Genomic DNA, 20,948 nt, shown 5'->3' on the forward strand with positions numbered 1-20,948 from the left:
CTGCCACAGGATGGGCAGACACCTTCCACTAGATCAAGTTACTCAAATCCCCTTCCAGTGTGGATTCACAATTTCTCTGGGCAGTCTGTTCCAATGCCTCAGCACCCTCACTGCATATTTCAAGTGAGTGACAAAGTAAAACAACCACATGCATGTATTTAACTTACTTTAACATAAGACAGCAATTCAGGCTTGTGCATTACACAAAGAACTTCATGTTAGGGCAAGATGAGTTTGAGGCTTTGTGTCTGTAGTTCTTTGTATCAGCATGAAATCTTTTTTTTATTTTTTTTTTCTTGCAACAGTGTCCTAGCTATGATTGCTTCTACAGCACGCAAGCAAACGAAACAGGCTCCAGGGTGTAGAACAGGCAACCCCATCTGGCACGTGCACTGGCAAAGTTCACTGTGACTTAGAAAACTGATGCCTACAGGCCCTGTAACAAGACAAATTTCCAGAGTACAGAACACACAGAGCAAGGATGAAAGTGAAATGCAGCAGATTAGACACTTCTTGGCATATTACTGCTTCAGGGATGATAATGCTGACAAATAGAAATACAAAGAACACTCAGAATAACTGTGAAAAGGAGACAGAGTAAAGCAAACACTTCTCAACCTATTATTGCTTTAGGGATACATGTATTTCGGTGCTGATAATGCAGGACAAATAGAAATCCAAAGAAAGAGCCATACATTGCTTCTGGATGATTCACCTACATTGGGAACATATTTGTGTGAGACTGAGAAGCATGCACACAGGCATTTTTATGTTTGACTACAACTAACTGAATCATTTGCTCCAAGCAAGAAAGAGAGCATTGCTGTAAGCAAAATACCACAGAAGATGAATAGCACTTACAAATAAATACTATGTGTTATCTCCAAATATCAGTTTAAAAGCCTTCAAAAGTCAGACAGAAACATGTTAAGATTCTAGGTAAGGAACACCAGAAAACATGCACACAGCCGCTTAGAAGTTTCACCACTAAAGGGTGAATTACTGAGAATTAGCTTCTGAATAGATTAAACACAACTGTTCCAAACAGCTGGCTCAGATCTTGCTAAAGATCCAATGTGTACTACAGAGGAGACAGGACTGCTGGTCTTGAGCTATGAAGAAAAGCCTTCTCTGCACTCCTGCATAACAAGCTCGGAGTAGTGTTTGCTCCTGTGCAAGGAAACACTCCACATCTAAGAGAATAATGATTAATAGCCCAGATAGTACATGGGTGCCAGGAAAGCAATTAACTTTGAATCAGGGAGAGGCCTGCAGACTGATACAACAGCTTTTCAATGAAGGGAAGGAGGAGGTGGGGTCAGAATGGGCAGAATCAAAGCCAAAACACAAACAGTATCTCTTCTTATTCAAAAGTCACCATCAGAGACACAACAGAAAGTAAAACAACAAAGCATGACCTAAAAAATATGCCATGAAATTCCAGCTTTTTCAGAAGCACACAGGCTGTTGAACATGATAATATTTTGTGCTAGAAAACCTGCAGACTGGGGTCAGAAGCAGAGTGAAGCCCTAAACCTGCAGGATGGCAAGATGCACAGAAGAAATCACACAGACCACACAGGTGAAAACAAATATTGTGCCCTACACAATGTTAGATTTTATGATAAGTGGCATCTTCTCATCCAAATTGTCAAAGAAGTTAGTAAAGTACATTTCCACTCACTAAAAGGGAAGTTAACATTACTTGTGTAATGTTCTACTCAATGTGTGCCCATGTTTCTGCTAAATGCACCAATGATTTTTTCCAAGAACACACCAGTCAATTATTACAAGAGGAAGGATCTGTGCTTTATTTCTCCTCCTACCCAAGAACAACACACATCATAAAACCAGACACAAGTAGTAGCTCAAAATGTTCTCACAGTGATTGAATTTTTGGGCTGAAACATCATGAATGCCTATGTGGAACATTTAGCCTTTTCCACCTCTATTTTCAGGATCATAAAATTGCCCAAGTGGCTTTGGATTTCATTCGTACCAAGCTGTTCCAATGTGACTTGGACTGGTGAGGTCAGCAGCACCTATGATTAATGCAGGAGCAGGGAGTCTACCAGGCAAAAGATTTAGCTGAACTCCATAGTGAATAAAACCAGACTTACCTTTTCCCCTCAGGCAGATTCCCCATTCCTGTGCTGATATAGCTACTACTGACCTCAACAGTCCAATAATCAAGCACCTGTGAACAAACAAAAAAGGTCACTTGTATGCAAACATCTGCTGAAATGCATGCTTAAAGTACACACAGCTTTGGACTTAACCACTATTTCCTGCATGCTCAGCGTGCTCCAGTTCATCCATTACCACACTGCCTTCCTCAGATGTTAGACCCTCCACACTCTCCATCAGAGCACCAACCAACAATCCTAAAAAAACTAACTGAATCAGAGAGCAAGTACTTAGTGGTGGGTCCCTCATAAACCAAACTTCCTAGGTAGACAGCTAAAAGCAGAAAAGTAAGTCCAAAATAACAGGCAGAGTAGGTCTTCATACAACTATGAACAGCAAATAAAGCACACTGCCCTGAACCTTAAACATAGAAAAAATGCCATAAGAATGGGTATTTCTTTCCTACTATCATCTGTTGAACAAATAGATTCCAAAGGAATACTAACTTCAACTCGAGTCCTCTAACTTTGAGATTCTTGTACACCATCCTCCACCACCTATACAAAAATTTAGGCTCCCAGCTCTCTTTGTTCCCACTTGCACTCCAGTTAGATGTTCAAACAGGCAGTAAAAATATTCCTTGTCTCTAACACCTCATGTAGGCTCTGTGCTTCTGTTATCTTTCTAGATTGCTGAAGTTGCTCCAGCCTTTCTGTCATGGCTTTCATCATAATTTATTTAGGCATCTACCACTTTTCCTATAAAAATCTTCTAAGTACTTTATTAAGTATATTTATTAGTTTCAATTAAGAGGTTTTGCTTCCAAATTTCTTTAGGCACCTTTAAGAGAGTAGCTTTATTTTCCTTTCACAACAGCAGTTCTGCTCTGGTACTGCACTAGGGAAAAGGAGATCTGCTCATCTCTTGCCCTTGGAAATGAGAGAGATGCAAAAGCAAGATCTGATGAACTGCAGAAGACAGCTCAGAGAGGGCATGAATCAAAACAATTGCTATAGTTTTCAAATACTAGCAATATTTAACTTTTCTATTAGAATAAATGCAATTGATGGCTTATGAACAATGACACTGCTCTGACAGCAATGTATCAGTCCTAACAAGATGAAGTTATTTAATGACCATAAGGTCACCTTCATGTTTTTATGACTCTCAGCTTAAAGGAAAGAAGACAGACAAGAACAAACAACCCAATGGAAAAGTTCTACATCCACCCATTTATTAGGGGTGTGGTCAGTTCAAGACGGATTTAAAGATCAAATTATTGGTGCCTTCAAGTAGGCCTAAGTTCAAAGTTCTTATCTGGGGAACCAAGAGTAGGAGTGCTAAAACTACGAAAACACACCTAGAGAACTATCCAGTGTTACTAAGAAAGGGAGATTGGTCAAGTCTTTGTAGACTTCTTGCACAGAACAAGGATTTAGGAGAAGGAACAGAAGGGAATTTCTTATGAGCAAACAAAAATTAAAAAGCTTCTTCCACCCGCACATGTCAGCAATCCGTTCGGTAGATGTTCCTCAGAGCAGCGCTCACCAGAACACATTCCCTATTTACAAGGCCATACACCTCACAACAATGGGCAATACAACCTGTGTAACCTCAGGCAGGTTCTTCTGCTCTTTCCAACTTAGAATGCATTCCCTTGTATTTCCAGAGAAAGGCAGCAAAGTAGAAGAGCTGTGGCTAAACACAAACATGTACCTAATACTTTCAGGTGCTAGAAAACAATATTTTTCCAAAGTGATTATATGCATAGACACATTGAGACCATAATTACTAGTTTCCCTTGCAAGGGAAGCAACAGTGGAGAAAACCACGTGCATGAGGCTCCTAAAGAAATGAAAAGGGAAGCAAAAGGGCTGTTACTTCTTGTTTCTGCAGGTTAGCCTGCATAAACTCCCACTTCTGGGAAAAGGCTTGAAAACACGTGCTATACGGCTCCCACAAATGGTACAAGTTTCTAGAATGATTTAATTTTGTCTAGACTGTGAAAATATGGGTGATATCAAGGTGACTCTAATTTTAGCTACACATTTTTGTTTATATAGTAGGTTCTCCACCATTTCTGGCATCTCATGGTTTTGTGTGTATCATCTGGAGATTGACAACTACTTCACTCCTGCCTCAGAAAGTGCAGGACTGAGCGTGCAGCTCCTCAAAGCCACCACTTCAGATGAGATGTGTGGAACTCAGACCTTCCCAAATACACCATGCTGAAAAGAGACCAGAAAGTTCTAGAACTGAGCCTGGAGCAATTACCTCAGGCCTTCAGGGAGAAGAAAGGGAATCCTTACTTCTCCCTGAAGACTGGTCAGCCTTGCAGTGCCTGACAGCCCATGTACTAAAAGCATCAGGTGTTACTGGGGTTCTCCACACTGCCTGGAATTGCTTTTTTTTGCCTGGAAACTGTCTTGTCACTCAGAAGTAGAATATGCTTGTTGCTGTAGAACTCTCACAAAGGATGAGCCCCCCAAAGTCAGTGTCACGGGGTCCTGGAAAACATCAGCTCTAATGAGAACCAAGAAGTCTTTCCTATTAGTCACAGAGGACAAACCTCCTCCAGAGAGTTGCTGTCTTGCTGAATTACACTGGAAAAATCAAGGAGGGGGGTGAAAGAAAAGTTCAAGCAGAGAAGCTGAGTTGACAGCTCCTGAATACACACAATTAAAAACTCCATCTACAGAGGAGGAGCAAAAACTCCTGAGTGACAACTAAAGGACAAGCCCAAGGAAAAGGCAAAAAGTTGCATTTATCAATAAACATAAACCTCTTTTTTAAAAAAATTAAATTTACACAACTGCTTCAGTGTTTGAGCTCACTAGCACACAGCAACATGAAATGATGGCAGAACTCCAAAGAAAGTCAATCGAGGTGCAATCCCTAGGGGACTTCAAACAAGAATCTGCAGTTTGAAAGGGAGGAAAAAAAGGAAGTCTGTCCCCAACTGCAGAAGAAGCAGAGCCCCTTACTGCTCAGCTGAATAAGAGACCAAACCTAGGGGGAAGTGGGAACACATTGGCCAACCCCATGGCTGAACCTGTGTTGTGGCCCATCCACAGCCAGCTACTTGGAGGGGAGGGGGCGGTTCTGGGGTCACAGTGTGGCATTTCATCCATGCCAGCAACATGTCTGGAAGGGACTTGAGAAGGAAGGAGGGGCAGACTGTCTGAGCTAAGAAACATAATTTCAGTGACTGGGTATATAACAGCCAAAATAAGAAACCACCTATGAAAAAAATCCCCTTCAGAACATGCATTTACTTTGAATAAGTTCTTTATGAAACCAGTCTAAATTTGACAACAAGAACAGGAACGTGTGCTTTTAAACCTTCATTTCTACAATTATCATGTGCAAAATATATTTTAGAAGAGTTTGCACCCAAATTGCATCAAGACTTACAGAGAGTTTAGCTAAAGTAATCAGATAGCTCCAGACTTATCCAGAGCCACGTTACACAAGACCTCTAAAATAGAATTAACAACTGCTTCACTTGACACTTGTTCACAGGCATAATCATTGCAAAGAAAAGCCCAAAGGTGGAACTCTGCTCTCCTGATTTTCATCTGTCACTGGTTTCAGGCTTCCAGCAGCTCAATGCAGACCCACGCTCTTCACCAGCTTCACAACAGAAACACTGATTGTACAAGTCACATGTGAAAGCCCACCAATGAAAACCCATAAAACAATTTTGCAAACAAAGCTATCCATCAGGCCCATTATATCTCTGTGGTGCCAGCATGCCACACAGCCTTAGTTGCTCACTTTGAGTCCAACCACCTTAAATAGAAATCAATTTTAGGGAATTCTGTAGGACTTGCAACCCAGAAGCTTACCATATTTGAATGTAATAATCCCTGAAATTCCTAAAATACAACTTTTAAAAGAAATCAATATATTTTAAAATAGGATATATTCTATAAAACCCCACTTAATAGCATACTTCTGCTATAATTAATCTTCAAGTCTTCTGATAACAAGATAAGGAAAAATCTAATTTAAAAGGCCTTTTCGGCACCTCCTTTCAGTGATTCAGTTTTTCCATTGCTTGTCAGGATACAATTGGCAAAGTACAGACTAGTACACTCAGAATAAAAATTAAGTGCAAGTTCTGACAGTGCACAGCACGAGACAGCAGCCAGCACCTTGAATCTGCTGCTTGCACTGTCCTCAGATATCCTGCCTTGTGCCTCTGCTGACAGGACTGGTGCAAACTTCAGCCAAACAAGTCACTCAGACCCAAGAGCTCCAGCTGAAAGATTTGCTGTCTCTAACATCACAGTAAGTGGATGCCACTGGTCTCCTGTTCCCGTAGCAAACAAAGCATTTTGAAAATAAACCCACCTACAGTGCCCACATGAATTTTTCAAAGTAAGGAAATACTTGTGTTTAACACTGCAAGCTTCCTTCAAGTTACCTTTTTATCAGGAGTAAGACCATAATTTCAATGTTATATCACCTATGAAATGGATGCTTTCTATTTTTTTCTAAAATAAACAAAGATGCTCATAATTCAACAGGGATTATGTTTTAATAGAACAGCTTGATCAAGTACAAGAAAATTATTTTAGAAAAACTCCCATGTTTTAAAGACAGAAAACAAATTTCAAGGCTTATGAACTATGGGAATTGATTTCTTTCTTAAGTTAAATAAAAACAATAGCAAAAAGGCCAAAACACCTCCCTTATGACTTTTAAGAGTGTCCAGAAGAATCAAAAAATCCAAAAACTCTCTTAGATGTAAGTGTTAGATATAGCCTTCTTCTGAAATGGTCACTAAATACAAGGTAGCAACATTCATGTGCAAATTGCTTATTTTTTTATTATACCATCAGACAAAACAATAAGGGAGTCAGTGCTTGTTGACGTGACAGTGAACTGAGCACAGCACTGTGTATCCTACCCAAGGCACACAAAATTAGAAGACTTCAAAAGATACAGTTTTTCATCTTAAATTAATCCTGCTACCCTGAAAGATTTCAGCTCCAGTCAGAAACTAATGCATCCTTCCAGCTGCTTTTGCACTAGAATAGATTAAACTCTTAAGATGCAGAGATTCAGTCCTCAGCACACACAGTAATGTCAGCAGCCTTAGATCCTGGAAGCCTGAGTGACCATCTGTGGGCAGTGACAGCACAAGAGTCAATTGCAACAACCCAGAAATTTGTCTCTCCATCCCCCTCCATTCCTACTGCCAGCTTGTACTAACAAACCACTGTCTCCGGAGGTAAAAATAGCCTATGAACCTCTGGACTGAAAATTACAAGCATCTGTCAGAAGCAGCACAGCATATTTGGGGGGTTGAGGGTGACTGCAAAATGTACCAAGGTGTAAGCTCCTTTTAAAAAAACTCGTGGACACTCAGTTATAAAAACAGTCTGAAGCTTCAGAGCTTCCCATATTGGATTACTGAGGGAGGATGAGAAGATTAATCTGGTTTTCTAAGATAAAAATACACTGAAAAATACCTGAAAAAACTCAGTTGTATTCAAAAACAGACAAACAAAACAAAACCGAAAATAACAACAACATAAAACAAGCACACATATCCTCATCTTTCATAGGCAACATGTCACACCAGTTATTTTCCACAGCATATCTAGTAGTCCAGATTATATGGCAGACCTTTATTTAATCACTTCAAATATAATACAGAGTCTTTACTACATGATGCAAGTCCTTTGAATAAATTTGGTTATTTTTGTCATTTGGTATTGAGCCTTACTGTCAATAGAAGCCAATCCCACCAGGGGAGCCACGACCATATGCCAGAGCTTTTCACTCCTGCCTAATTCTGTGTACAACCTTGTTTCCTCTGCTCAGAAAATGACCTACATATGTAGTCAAAAGATGCTACCAGGAGCACTACATATGTCAGATTCAAATGCAGCATTTAAAAAAAAATACTAGACATTTTGAGCACAAAACAAGCACTGAGCAGTAGGCTTACATTGTGAAGATACCTCATGTATGGAAGACAGGAGTCAAGAAGATAAGGGACCTAACCAGGCAGGTCCCCCATTGCACTGCAGACTCAGTAGCATGCACGTACTGTAATACTAAGTAACTCTGCTTTCATGAGAGCTTGGGTAAAGTGTACATTAAGTAATACCTGAGCCACACATTCAGCAAGAAAACAAAATCCTGAAAAGCTGATCATTAATTGAGCACCATTTATTCTGCATGCCAAACAAGACAGGAGTATCTAATTAACCAGCTAACGATTTTACATCAAGACAGAGATCAGCTAGGGAGAAGCAAGCTTAATGCTGGCACTTCCTGAACCCTGCTCAAACTGCTTTCCTTCCACAGGTGGTATGCAAGTGTTTTGAAAAAGTAACCTGAACAGCTCACTACCTGAAGCATCATGCCAACATCCACCTACACCAGCTGTAAGCCTAAAAACTTCAGCATCCCCAGATGACATAAGGATAAACTCCCACTGCACACAGGTGAGCCGTTGGTAAACCATGGCCAAGGGGTTCAGGCAAATTAGAACATTGGACTGATTACAGGCTAAGAAAGAAGTGATTTTGCCAACATGGCTGTTTATCATTATCCTTTCTAGTCTCTGCTGTGTTTTTAGTCCCAGTGATCACTCTGCCTTCTTTCTCAAGACAGCAAATTTTCAGTAGAAATAACTCATCTCCAGTCATGCCTGGTACTTGCTTTTAGTGTTTCAGTTCTGGCCTGACCTCAGGCTTTAGGACAGACCAAACACGAGTCAAGTGAAGGACTCAGCTTTCCTGTGAAACACACAAACTACAGCAGCCAACACAAGACAACAGGAGGAGGCCTTCACCATTATCAGATGCCAAAGGTCCAAACATGCTTTGTACCAATGACTTTTTTTACTGTTACCAAGCACATGCAATCCAATTTCCTAAATGTTTGGATTTTGCCTCCATTTGCTGTAATGAATATCTGTCCAAGTGCTGCATTCCCGATATCTGGCTCAGACAAATTCCTAAAGAGTCCAGGACACCAGAACTGTTTGGAAATGGGCAGGTGGGAGGGAATAATGGCCATAACCTTGCTCTTAAGCCATTTACTAGAACCGTCATAAACTATGTATTTAGAAATTCAGATCTGAAAAGATCTAAGGATATTCTAAGCTCATGCTAAATATGTTTTCCCTCTTTATGCACTATCTATATTTCATATTAATACTGAGAGGAAGAAGGACAGAAAAGGAACATAACTGTTTCCATCATAAAAATCTATTCAACATTTGCAATAAAAGAGGATTTAGACTTGTCCTTGAGAGGAGGTCTTTATTTCCAGAAACATCTCATTCTGTAATGGCTGTAGAAAAAAAGGAGAGTTTTTCCATTTCAAAACAGCTCTAAGGAAAATGGTAAAAAATGGACAAGACAGACAAATGAGAGATGTTCCTCATTTCAGCATATATCCTGTGGTTTTCATCCTTGAAAGTTAAACTGTATTCCTTTATAAATCACAGTCACGAGAAAAATAGCCATTTTCTCACACAGACAAAATTAACACTGATCCACCCTGCACCAGCAAGGGCAGAAGGAACATCACATCTGCTTTTAGAGCACCACAGTACTGATCATAACACAATAATTAATTTAGTAAATGCAAAAAACCCACATGTATCTGGAGTAGATCTCTTGATGGGCAATTTGCAGAGAGCTACAGGAAAGAAACCTAAGAAATGTATAAAATTATACAGAGTTAAGAAGTTTTTATTGTTTTTCAGGGAGGAAAGCATTCGTAACACTACACCACTGCACCCTCACATTCAGCAGTTTGTACTATCACTAAGTGTCACATTACTGAACAGACTTCTTACACCAGCACTAGGAAGTTCTAGCTCACTTTGGGCAGATATAAAATGATAGTCAGAAGTCCCCAAGAGATGAAAGGGAAGAAAAATCTTCCACCAATTTCTAATGCCTTCATGAAATTATCCAGGCTCCCTCTGGTGGGGGATTTGATGTAGAGACTGTCCCAGTTTGCTATATGAGAACAGCTTTGAACAACTATAGGTTTTCTCTTTTGTAAAACAAACCGTGTTAGGATTGGACCCCGCAATCTCTGGATTTTCTTGTCATGCTTCAGTCACAGCAATCTGAGGAAAAGCTTTGATTCTTGCCCTAAGCTACGTCACATAAAGAAGTGCAGTCTGTGATTATAAAAAAGAGAAAATATCACATTTTAAGAAGATAAATTAGTGTCTTTGTGCTACAAAATCCTCAGAACATTTCTCATTTCTTACTTCAGTTCCCCAGAGTCTCAGCAGAACCACCACCTCTGCCCCTGATGCGGACAGAGGCCAAAGAGAGATTACTCTCCCCAGGGCACACAAGAGATCTAGGGCTCCTAGTGTTAATTTCTGTGGTTTATATATTGATTATAGTAAGTCCCAAGTCTCATATCTCTCCAATAATTCGAATATCATTTATTTGCACCACTGTAAGACAATTCCAACATGCCTATGTATTGCTACAAAACACACACACACAGGAGTCAAGCAAACCATCCATCCATTTAATTTCTCTACATCCCTGAAGTTGTCATTGTAACCAATTACAGTAAAGGGACATGACAAGCTTTACAAACACAAAAAGACATCACATTTGGTATTTTTAGTATCTTCCACTAAATATATGTACTACATATTGCCATCAAAATTCCTGCTATCTGTGCAATCTTTTAGTCAAATTCAGTTTTGCCTCCTGAACTTCATAACCAATATTATCAACAATCTGCAGTAAGTCCTGATTAAACCAAAAACATGCAGAGAGGTAGCATTTAAAAAAAATTTAAAAGAACCATCCAACCCGGGGTAGGAAAACTGCAACCTGAAGTTGTTGCTGTATGGGAAAACCAGCATGAGCCTTCATGGATGGAGTCAATTTTATTTCTGACAGCCCTTATTATGACTCACTAACTTTTCTTCCTTAATAAGGCCACAATTTGCATCAGAGAAAGTGTGTATATAACAAGCCCGAGGACTCAGAAAATTATCCAATGGCTAAGAAACAACTTTACTACACAAAGGAAAATAATTTTAGTTCTCAATTTGTCCTTGTGCTTTCAGATAGAAAGGGATGCCAGATTATACCTACTATAGCCCAAGGATTCTGATTAACCTCATATAGCCCATCTTAGATGATGAGTATAACTCAATTACTCCTAGAAAGGATGGCAGCTGAAGAGCAACCCAAATTTGAGGGACATTTAGGATATAGTCCGCACAGAAACCAGCCTCATAGGTCAGAGGAAACAGTCCTGATCACTGAAAGTTCTTCGGGACAAGTAAAAAGTTTTACAAGAACCCACTGCTCGCAACCCATATAGGAAGGCAAATAAAGAGCAGCAATTCACGTTCAGGAAATCCAAAGCCTTCCAAAGCAAGCTTTAACTTATTCAGACCAGGGAGATGACTACCTCATTTTGTCCCAGAGGCATTCCTTTAGTGCCCAAGTAAGGCTATGAAGGGAACCAGCAGAGAGGTATTTACAGTTCAGAAAGACAGGCGGGATCTCCTCGCCCCTACCTTCCCAGAACCCCCTCAAATGCAGAGCCTGAGGTGTGCACTGTTGACACTGACAGACCACCCTAAAGATGAAACTGCAGAAAGGATGCGAGACCATTCTCCTCGTACAAAAACCAGACAACTCTCCCAGCAACGGGGCAAGCACACACACCGCGCTGCGATGGCCACAGGACCCGCCCCGGACCTCGCTCAGCCAAGCGCTCCCCTCGCCAGCTCCCCAACCTCGGGCACTCCGCAGCCACTTCGCCTTCTGCTTCACCGCAAGGGACTTGCGGGCGTGCAGGGACGGGGGACTCCCGGCTCGGCTAAACCTGCCCGGGGGGAGCGCTGTCCCCGCCGGCAAGAGCCGGGTCCCCGCGGGGGAGGGAGCCCGGCGGGGCGGTGCGGCACTCACCGATGCCCAGCCCCACCACCACGCGTCCCGCCAGCAGCGTCTCCTTGTCGCGGGCGGCGGCCAGCACGCCGGACCCCGCCGTGAAGAGGCCGCTGGCCAGCAGGATGCAGGGCCGCCGGCCGCACAGCCCGTTCAGGACGCCGCCGGCCAGGGCGGACAGGGCGGCGGCGCCCACCGTGCCGGAGACGAGCAGCTCCTGCCAGAGCGCGTCCAGGTTGAGCTCCCTCTTGAGGAGGAGCAGCGCCCCCGACACCACGCCGGTGTCGTAGCCGAAGAGGAAGCCCCCCAGGGCGGAGAAGACCGACACCACGTAGACGAAGCCGGGGGTCTCGTCCTGCTGGAACTGGCGCCGCGCCGCCCGCTCCAGCTCTCCGCCCGAAGCCGCGCTGTTGAGGCTGGAACAGGACTCGGCGGCGATGAGGCTCCGCTCGCCCGCCGCCGCGCCCGAGCCGGCGGACCCGTCCGCCTGCCGCCGCCTCTTCTCGCCCATCAGGTTGCTCAGGCTCCGCAGCGTGTACTCCACATTATCGCTGGCCTTGCGGGACATGGGACGGCCGCGGCGGCTGCCGCCCCGACCAGGGGAGGGCAGGGGACTGAGGCGGGCGGCTGCCGGGCTACTCAGACTAGGGTGGCGGGGCTGCCGCTGCTGCCGACGCTGCCCGTCCTCGGCGCGCCCGCCCCTCTCGGGCCGCGCTCAGCTGGTTCGCATCGTCCCCCCCGCCACCGGGCGGACTTGAGGGGAAGTTGCCGCCGCTCCCAGCGCCCGGGCGGAGCTGGAGGCGGAGGCAGGCGGGGACAGCGGCGAGAGCGGCCCGGCGGGCGCAGGGGGCGGGCCCGGCCGCCCCATCCGCCGTGCGCGGTACGGGGCAGGCGCGGCCCGGAGCGCCTGCGCACGGAGCGCCCCCGCCGCGCTCTGTCGCGGGCGGTGCGGGCGGGCCGCGGAGGTGGTGGTGTGAGCTGGGGCTAAGAAGCAAGTCGGGATGGAAGCCAGGGAGGAAATCCTGGGCGGGTGGGCGCCACGCAAGCCCGGGGCCGGTCCCCGAGCCTGCGGAGCTGTTCCTGCTGGCAGCCCCCGTCAGCATGAGGTGGAAGGGGCCGCTGGCCGCGGCTACCCTCCCGCCCCCCGGCCGGTTTCCGCACTGCCTGGGGAGCGCTGTCCAGGTGCCGGGCGCGCGTAAGGATTGCAGTTGGCTGAATAAGTGGATCGTTTGAAGGGAGACAGCGTTCAGCGTCCGCGTTTGTCAGTTTCTGAAGCGCTGGGTGACACTGGCTGTGCTGCTGAGCAGGTTTTCACTGCTCGGATCGCCTGGCTCTCTTCGTCCAAGCTCAGCTTCTGGGACCATTTCAGATCGTTAGTGTTGATTGATTGTCCCGACCTCCCTTGCTCTTCTTTTCCGAGTGTTGAACAGGAAGGGCCCTGGGGCTGCACAGCTCCAAAGAGCCTCTTGGCACGGCTGCCTTTGCAGTCGCTGGCTGTCACTGCAGGGGCTCTGAGCGAGCCTGGCCGCCCCCGTCCCTGGCAGCTGCACGGGCAGCTCGAGCAGGCGCTGCTGTGCCACCACAGAGCGTGGCAAGAGCACTGGGACAGGCTGCTCGGGGACCTCTCGCTCCCTGGAGACACTGAAAACCCACCTGGACGTGTTCCTGTGTAACCTGCTCTAGGTAACCCTGTCTTAGCAGGGGCATTGAATGTTCTCCAGAGATCCCTTCCAGCCCTAACAATTCTGTGATTCCGTTACCAAAAAAGGGACATTTCCAGCAGTTGTTCAGAGGGACAGGTTTCTTACCATGTAGGAACAGAGTTTGGAACTTGTTTTCATGTTTGTGCTTGAAGTAGAGCATCATGTTTTGCTAATTCCACCTTTAAACAGTTGTTTTGGGGGTTTTTCACCGGGATGCAGAGCCTGGTGGATCCTGTCAGCAGGGAGAGGTGCCCGGCTCCGTGAGGACCAGGCAAGCTTTGCTGCCGGTGTGCATGGAAGGGGGCCTTCCAGATGCCATGCAGACCTTGGGAGAAAAGATTATATCATAATACCACAATATTATAATTTGTACTTCTTGTATATATATATATATATGTTAGCACTTATATGGCTAAAACAGAACTTTCTATCTGACTTAACTGTCTTTTGTAGAGATTCTCATAATGAGGCCAGCCAGTAGCCAGAGAATTTTGGTAATTAGCTGGATCAATTACCAGCCCACACCCTGTGAGCAGTACTAGTCATAGCCATGTGAATTTAAAAATTAGAAGAGGGAGCAAAGTCCAACATGGCCAGCTGCACACAGCCTCTTTGGTGGTTTGCCTCTTCCTCAAAGCAAGCTGTGACATACTAATACTGATTCAGATAATACCAACTAAATAAAATAGCAAGCTGTAGTTATGAAAATGAATTCTAATAACAGTATAATGATGTCTATATAGTTAATCCAGTTAGGGACAGATGTGTCAGTAGATTTCTAAATACAATAGGTCAGCTTGCATGTTTGAGCATGGGAGAAGCCTGAACTAGATAGTAATTAAATGCATGTTAACATTCAGTTATTTTTAGTGAAGATTTGGGTAACGTGGTATGATTAGCACAGGGCGTTCCTTTTTTGGTAAAGACCAACAGGGGCTGACTCAGTACTAGAGCAAGGAACAGTTCCAGGTTCTAGCATCAGGAATGAAGTTATCATAGAATGTGCTGAGTTGGAAGAGACCCACTGGGATCATGAAGCCCAACTCCCAGCCCTGCACAGCACCATTCCCAGGAGTCACAGCATTTGCCCAAGAGCATGGTCCAAACACTTCTAGAACTCTGTTGGGCTGGTGCTGTGACCACAGCCCTGTGGAGCCTGTTGCAGTGCCCAACCACCCTCTGGGGGAAAAGCCTTTTTTTCTATTATCCAGCGTACACCTCCCACAGCACAGCTTCAGGCCATGCCCTCAGGTCCTATTACTGGTCACCACAGAGAAGAGATCAGTGTCTGTCCTTCCTCTTGCCCTCATGAGGAAGTTGTAACTGCACTGAGATCTCTCCTTAGTCTCCTCCAGGCTGAACAGACCAAGTGACCTCAGCACTCCTCACATGGCTTCTCAAGGTCCTTCACCATCTGTGTTGCCCTTCTTTGGACACTCTAATAGTTCAATGTCTTTCTTATATTGTCGTGCCCAAAACTGCCCCCAGCACTGGAGGTGAGGCTGCTTCAGAGCAGAGCAGGACAATCCCTCCCTTGCCTGGCTGGTGATGCTGTCCCTGATGCCCCCAGGACACTCCTGGCTGCCAAGGCACTGCTGATTCACGTTCAACTCCCCATTGACCAGGACCCCCAGGTCCCTTGCTGTGGTGCTGCTTTCCAGCCTCTCATTCTCCAGTCTGTCCGTACAGCCAGGGTTGCCCATCCAAGGCACAGAACCTGGCACTTTCCCTGCTTGAACTGCTGAATGCTGGACATTTTGTTCAGAAGGACGAGAGACGGTATCAAAAGCTTTACTGAAATCCAAATAGATTACATCAACCATCTTCACTTGATCAAATAGGTGGGTTACCAGGAACTGTCCCCTCAGGTCCAGCAGTTCTCCGTGAGCAGACTGGTTTCCATTTCTACAGCAGGAGAGAAGCTGTAATCTTCCAGAAGTCTCCAGATTTGCCTGCCAAGCACAACACTCACTAGTTGTTTTTTTTTATGTAAGCCCCAAATAAAAATGTGGGACACAGTGCATGCAACAGAAAGCATTTACACCAAATCCCTAGCCAACTAGAAGGAATGCTTTTACAGAATATTGTCACAACAGCTGGCTGTCACAAAAACAACCTGTCTTTTTAACAGCCACCTCAGATGCTGGAGGCATTCTGTATGTTGCTGTTAATAGAGACTCAAGAGAGCTAACAAAAAGATTTTATTTTTTCCATTGATGGCCCAACTCAAGCACAAACAGACATAATTTCTTATCAGATCGTGCTGTCAAGCTTCTCTCTTAAAAGGATTCCCTGGAGAAACAACAAAAAGTTCTGGTGTGAGATGTGCTACACTGAAGACTGACTTCATGAGAAAGACAGAGGATTTGTTTGGCTTGCAGATTTTCATTATTGTGCTCATCTCTCCATAGTATTGCATTTCATGATAAAAGCTGACTTATAAATGATTTCACATTAATTCAAAATGCAGTAAGTATGGTTAGTAATCTAAGACAGGGCATCAGATTCAAAGAAGGATTTGAGTGGATTTTAGGTATGATTTGCTTTCAAGAGATTGAATATTTAATTGAAACACTTTAGATTTAAATTTAGATTCTCTCCTTTAAGGTGTATTTGCACAATTGTTTGCTGAGATGTTGTGAACTAAATCAAAGAACTGATCCAGGTTTCAAAAAGTCACATTTTTGTGTTTCACAGAGAGCAGGAATAATCACTGGATTTTACTGCTTTTATGTTGTTGATACATGGCATACATCAGAAAATGTCTTCCAGAAAACTGAGGAGTGTGTACATGTGCCCAGAACTCTGCCAGAACAGAACAGAGGAGTAAGCTCCTGTCTTTGCAGACACTCAGAAGTGGGTGGATGAGTGCTGAAATCTCCTGGGGACTTCAGACCAGATTCACAGAGAGATGCTGTAAGTCTGTTGTGTGATAGTCTGATGGTCAGTAGCCCCACCCAGCAAGTGGGAGCCAGATTCATGGATTTGCTTCAGCCCAGGACTCAGGACCCAGGAAATCTCTTTCTCACCTCTCAAGAAGATTATAGGTTCAACAGGGAAAAATGCATTCTTAAAGGAAGTTGGGTTGATAGGCAGACAAGAATGTAAGAGCCATGAGGTTAGACAGACAGTGAGTCAGAAAAGGATGTGATTCTGTGGCAAAAGATCAGCTTTATCAATTATGGTTATATTATTTACATAAAACTAGTTGCACTTAAAAAAAAGTAATACAAGGAGCAAATCATCAAACCAAGAATTCTTCCCATCTTGGTGCTGTGGGGGTCTTTAGTCTCATGTGGGTTTCACCAATATAGTGTCCAACCCCATTTGTTTTTAGGTTTGTAAACTTCTTAATTTCTTATTTGTTACTGTTATGATAACTTAAACTCTGATACTGCTTTGATAGTCAATTATTTTGCCACGAGAAATACTACTGTGCTGGGCTGGGGGAAGTCACCTAGCTGAACATGCAAAAAATATTAACAAATTAAGCTTATAAGAGCAGTTCATATAATGTCTGAAACTTTGGAAAGCAATGATAGTAACGACAGAAATTTTTCTTAAAAGTTAAATTTCCTTGCGGTCTCAAGGTTCAGAAACTTTTTCTATACACAGAATTTTACATTATCAGTGAGCCATGGTGGAGTACAACTTTTTATGAAAAGTATTTCTTCCTGCTGAGGAGACAGAAACCCTTGCCCATGATCACACCAGTTTGTTGTGTTTGCAGATATGTATGAGTAATATAAAGTTGAGACTGTAAGGAATTCTCTAAAACAGAAAAACAGGATCTGAAAACAGGAGTTTCTAAACTATTTGAAATAAGCAGTGCATTGCCATAGAACTTCCTTTTGTTCCAAAGGTCATCCTACCACAATGTTATTAAGTCTCTTTGGAAAGAAGACATTTCAGATACAGTCTATAGTTTTCTGGTTCCCATATAACATTCCTTCTCCAGCCATTTTCTCCATCTTGACAGAGACATTCATTTATCTGAATATGCCTATCTCTGAGCTCTCAATACAGTTTTAGTTGTTTGTAATCCTTCCAGTGTTTGATTTGGGTTCTCATTTATATGTACAGATTCTGATTAGATCCTTCTCCAATATGTCAACAAAAGTCACCTCTCATATATACAACCTCCTCTCCTTGATTGGATGCTGCTATATAGTAAGCACTCTTACACTGGTCTGCAGTGAGATTTTTAGCCTGTTATTTACCTTCTGCTGCAGTTATCTGAAGCTGTAAACTGGGTCATCACTATTGACCTCCTCTGTAAAATCCTTTCAAAATTAAAGTAGCATCAGAATCTATTAATAAGATATGTACTGGTTCCATGCATTTAATCCTACTGGTCAAGTGTTAAGACATAAATTGCTTAAAAAGTAGGAAGAGTTACAGCCTTAGCACTGGAAAAGGGTATGGATGATGGTGATGGCAGAAAGAAGCTGACAAACTGTAAGATGAAGCATTCTTTGCCTGACAGACTGGCAGCAGTACTGCTAAGATTGCTAAGACATCACATCACAGGCTGTTTCAGTCTCAGATAACTTTACCAAAGTAACCATCTGAGCTCACTTTTTGCATAATTTCACTCTCTTTCTTTCTATAAATATGAATTGTAGCAAACCTACTTCAATCCTATTGAAAACGCAATTGTAAGAAACACATTTTTTGAAGTTATATTTTTCTCTTTATTTTTAAAATCTACAACTTTTTTATGCTTTAGAGCAGGGACTCAGTTTTTGGCAGGAGAATAGTTCCTTTCTGGCTTTCCTTTGGCTGTCAAAAGGAAGATGTAATAGGATTTGACTGAAACACAGTCTCTGGTATCAGCAGCAAACATGTGAAAACTTGCTGCTAAATCCAGCGTGCCCAAATGGCTGCATCTGCAGCCATGAAATAGAGAGCTGTGCATTGATCTCCGTGCAAGTGTCCAGGGGGTGAGGGTCAGGCTGCGCATTTAAATGCATTGTTCTAAAATTCAGGGCCCAGCACATGCTAAAAGCCAGTGGCAGTGCAAAATGGGGAGCAGGGGTGGAGGGGGATACAGACTCTTATTATTGCACAATTCAGATTTTTTACATTTGTGTACTTGCAAAGATGCTTTGCCAAGTTACAATCTTTATGAAGTCATTATTACCCTGTGAAAGTTACAATTACTTAGTTACAACACCTGGCAGCATGAAAATCAAGGACTTGGCACAACACTACCTATGAGATTCCAGGGATACCAGGGATGCTCTTCATGCACTGTATCTTCAAACAGATGTATGCCAAACAGAAGTGCTGCAAGGGAAGCCTAGAATAACAACAGGCCATCTCTTAGTCAGTTCAGATTTCTGGAATCAGAGTAATGCTCTATTCCAGCACACACCTAGCATCTGGTGTACCTGGAAGATATATACAGGAAGAAGAGAACTACATGCAAACCCATTAATTTTGGTCCAAAACTCCTTCATTCTGTTGTTCGCTAAACAAATTTCATTTATGAAAGTCTATTTCCGTAAAAGGTGGACAGTACTTGTAAATCAAATCCTTCTACGGATTATATAAGACCAGAATATCAGTTGTCTATCATTTAATGAAAAATAAATCAGAAAGGCTTTCAGGCTTACTTATTACTAAACACTATTCTCCATCCCTGCAAAAGTAGCATCTGACCTGGCATGAATTCACTACTTTAGAAACTCTCACCTTATCAATGCAAAATATTTCCATCGAATTAAAGTTCCAAGAAGTGGAAGCCATATCCTGTAAGCTGCAGGTTAAAAGCTGTTTTTGCTGTCAGCCCTGACACTGCATTGCCTCAGAGCAGAACACTGTACAGAAGTGCTTTTTCCGAGTTTGCAAATGAAACTGGAATCAGACCAGGAAGAATCCAGTTACTGACTCATTAAGTTGGTCAACCCTTTAGATCTGACAGACTAAGAATCCATCAAAACTTGTCCAGTGGGATTTTTTTCTGAGATGACTGTACCATGAGGGATAGGCAATTTTGAGAAGGAAATTGTACTATGTGAATTCCCTGTACAAAGGCAAAATACACTCACAGAGTGCCTAAAGTTGACTGACACATGGCAACATGCCAGGCATCATACTGGGATGTGGAAGTTGAAAATTGGCACTTTCTATTGCTGGGAAAGAGGTTGTAGCTGCAGCACACTGTCATTTGTATTTGCTTCCTTGCTTATTTCTTTATCTGTGCTTCTAAAGTCCTGTTTCCACTAATGTAGATGGATGGGGGTTTTAAAATCTATTTTGTTCTGCTGTAAATATTAAAATCTGCTGCATTTTAGAATAGATCCTCTGTGAAATGTTTTCTGGAACTTCACCTAGAAATTTTAAGAATTCCCTGACAAGCAGCGTAGCAGCCAAGGTGGTAATATTAAATATAACATTAAAGACTCTTGAAAATTGCACTAATAGTGATTTTTGACCCCTTCAAAGCATTTGATATGTGGATGTGCTAATCCCCTGGGAAGGTTAAGGCTGCCAGTAGGAAATGTTGAACAGTCACCAATACCCATCACAAAGCAATGCCACTGACTTTTAAAAAGCATCTGTAAGTTCAGTGAGGACTCTGCTTTCAATATGACACTAACAACACGTGGCCCTGGATATACATAGGAGGCACTTCTGATGGAGCTCTGGGTGAAAGAATGGGAGTTAAACACACAGGACTTCTTTCTAGCAGCTTTCCAAGGTACGAGGCTGTTTTCACTAATGGTGCAAAATTTCTGCACCTGCTTCTCTCTTCAGGTACAAATTATGTGCCTAAATAAGGCAGACTTGAGCCCATCCCATTTTGGCTTGCATCTAAAGGCAGGCAGCGAGAGGCTTCTCTCAGGTGCCCTCAGTGATGCATGGTGCCTGGCAATCAGGAGGAGCAGCTGCACTGCCAGGCACAGTTGCAGAGGCTGCCCTCAGAGACACAGAGATTTTGTGGTGTTCTACAAGATGGAGTGTGGCCATGGATGGACACACAGTGTTTAGGAAGGACAGGTGAAGAGATGAGGGTGTCATGCTTTACATTAAGGAGCTCCTTGACAGCTGCAGTGCCCCAGTATCAAACTGAAGACAGATCTGCTGAGAGCTTCTGTGTCAAAATCACAGCAAGGAGCAACCTGGGGGACGTTGTAGTAGATACGTACTACAGACTGCAGGCTATGGGGAGGCAGGGGCTGAAGCCTCCAATTTAGAGCCC

At 43.5% G+C, this 20,948-nt stretch overlaps 1 protein-coding gene across 1 annotated transcript in view; it reads right to left on the bottom strand.

Moving 5' to 3' along the window:
- SLC2A13 (solute carrier family 2 member 13) overlaps positions 1-12,761 on the bottom strand; it is a 141,097-nt gene extending 128,336 nt beyond the window's left edge. The window contains exon 1 of the mRNA XM_014868975.2: positions 12,060-12,761. Within this exon, the coding sequence (XP_014724461.1) occupies positions 12,060-12,606 (547 nt within the window). The 5' untranslated portion in view covers positions 12,607-12,761. The remainder of the gene's footprint in view (positions 1-12,059) is intronic.
- Between the last annotated feature and the right edge of the window lie 8,187 nt (positions 12,762-20,948).

Source organism: Sturnus vulgaris, chromosome 5 (assembly GCF_052056855.1).
Source record: "Sturnus vulgaris isolate bStuVul1 chromosome 5, bStuVul1.hap1, whole genome shotgun sequence".
NCBI lineage: Eukaryota > Metazoa > Chordata > Aves > Passeriformes > Sturnidae > Sturnus > Sturnus vulgaris.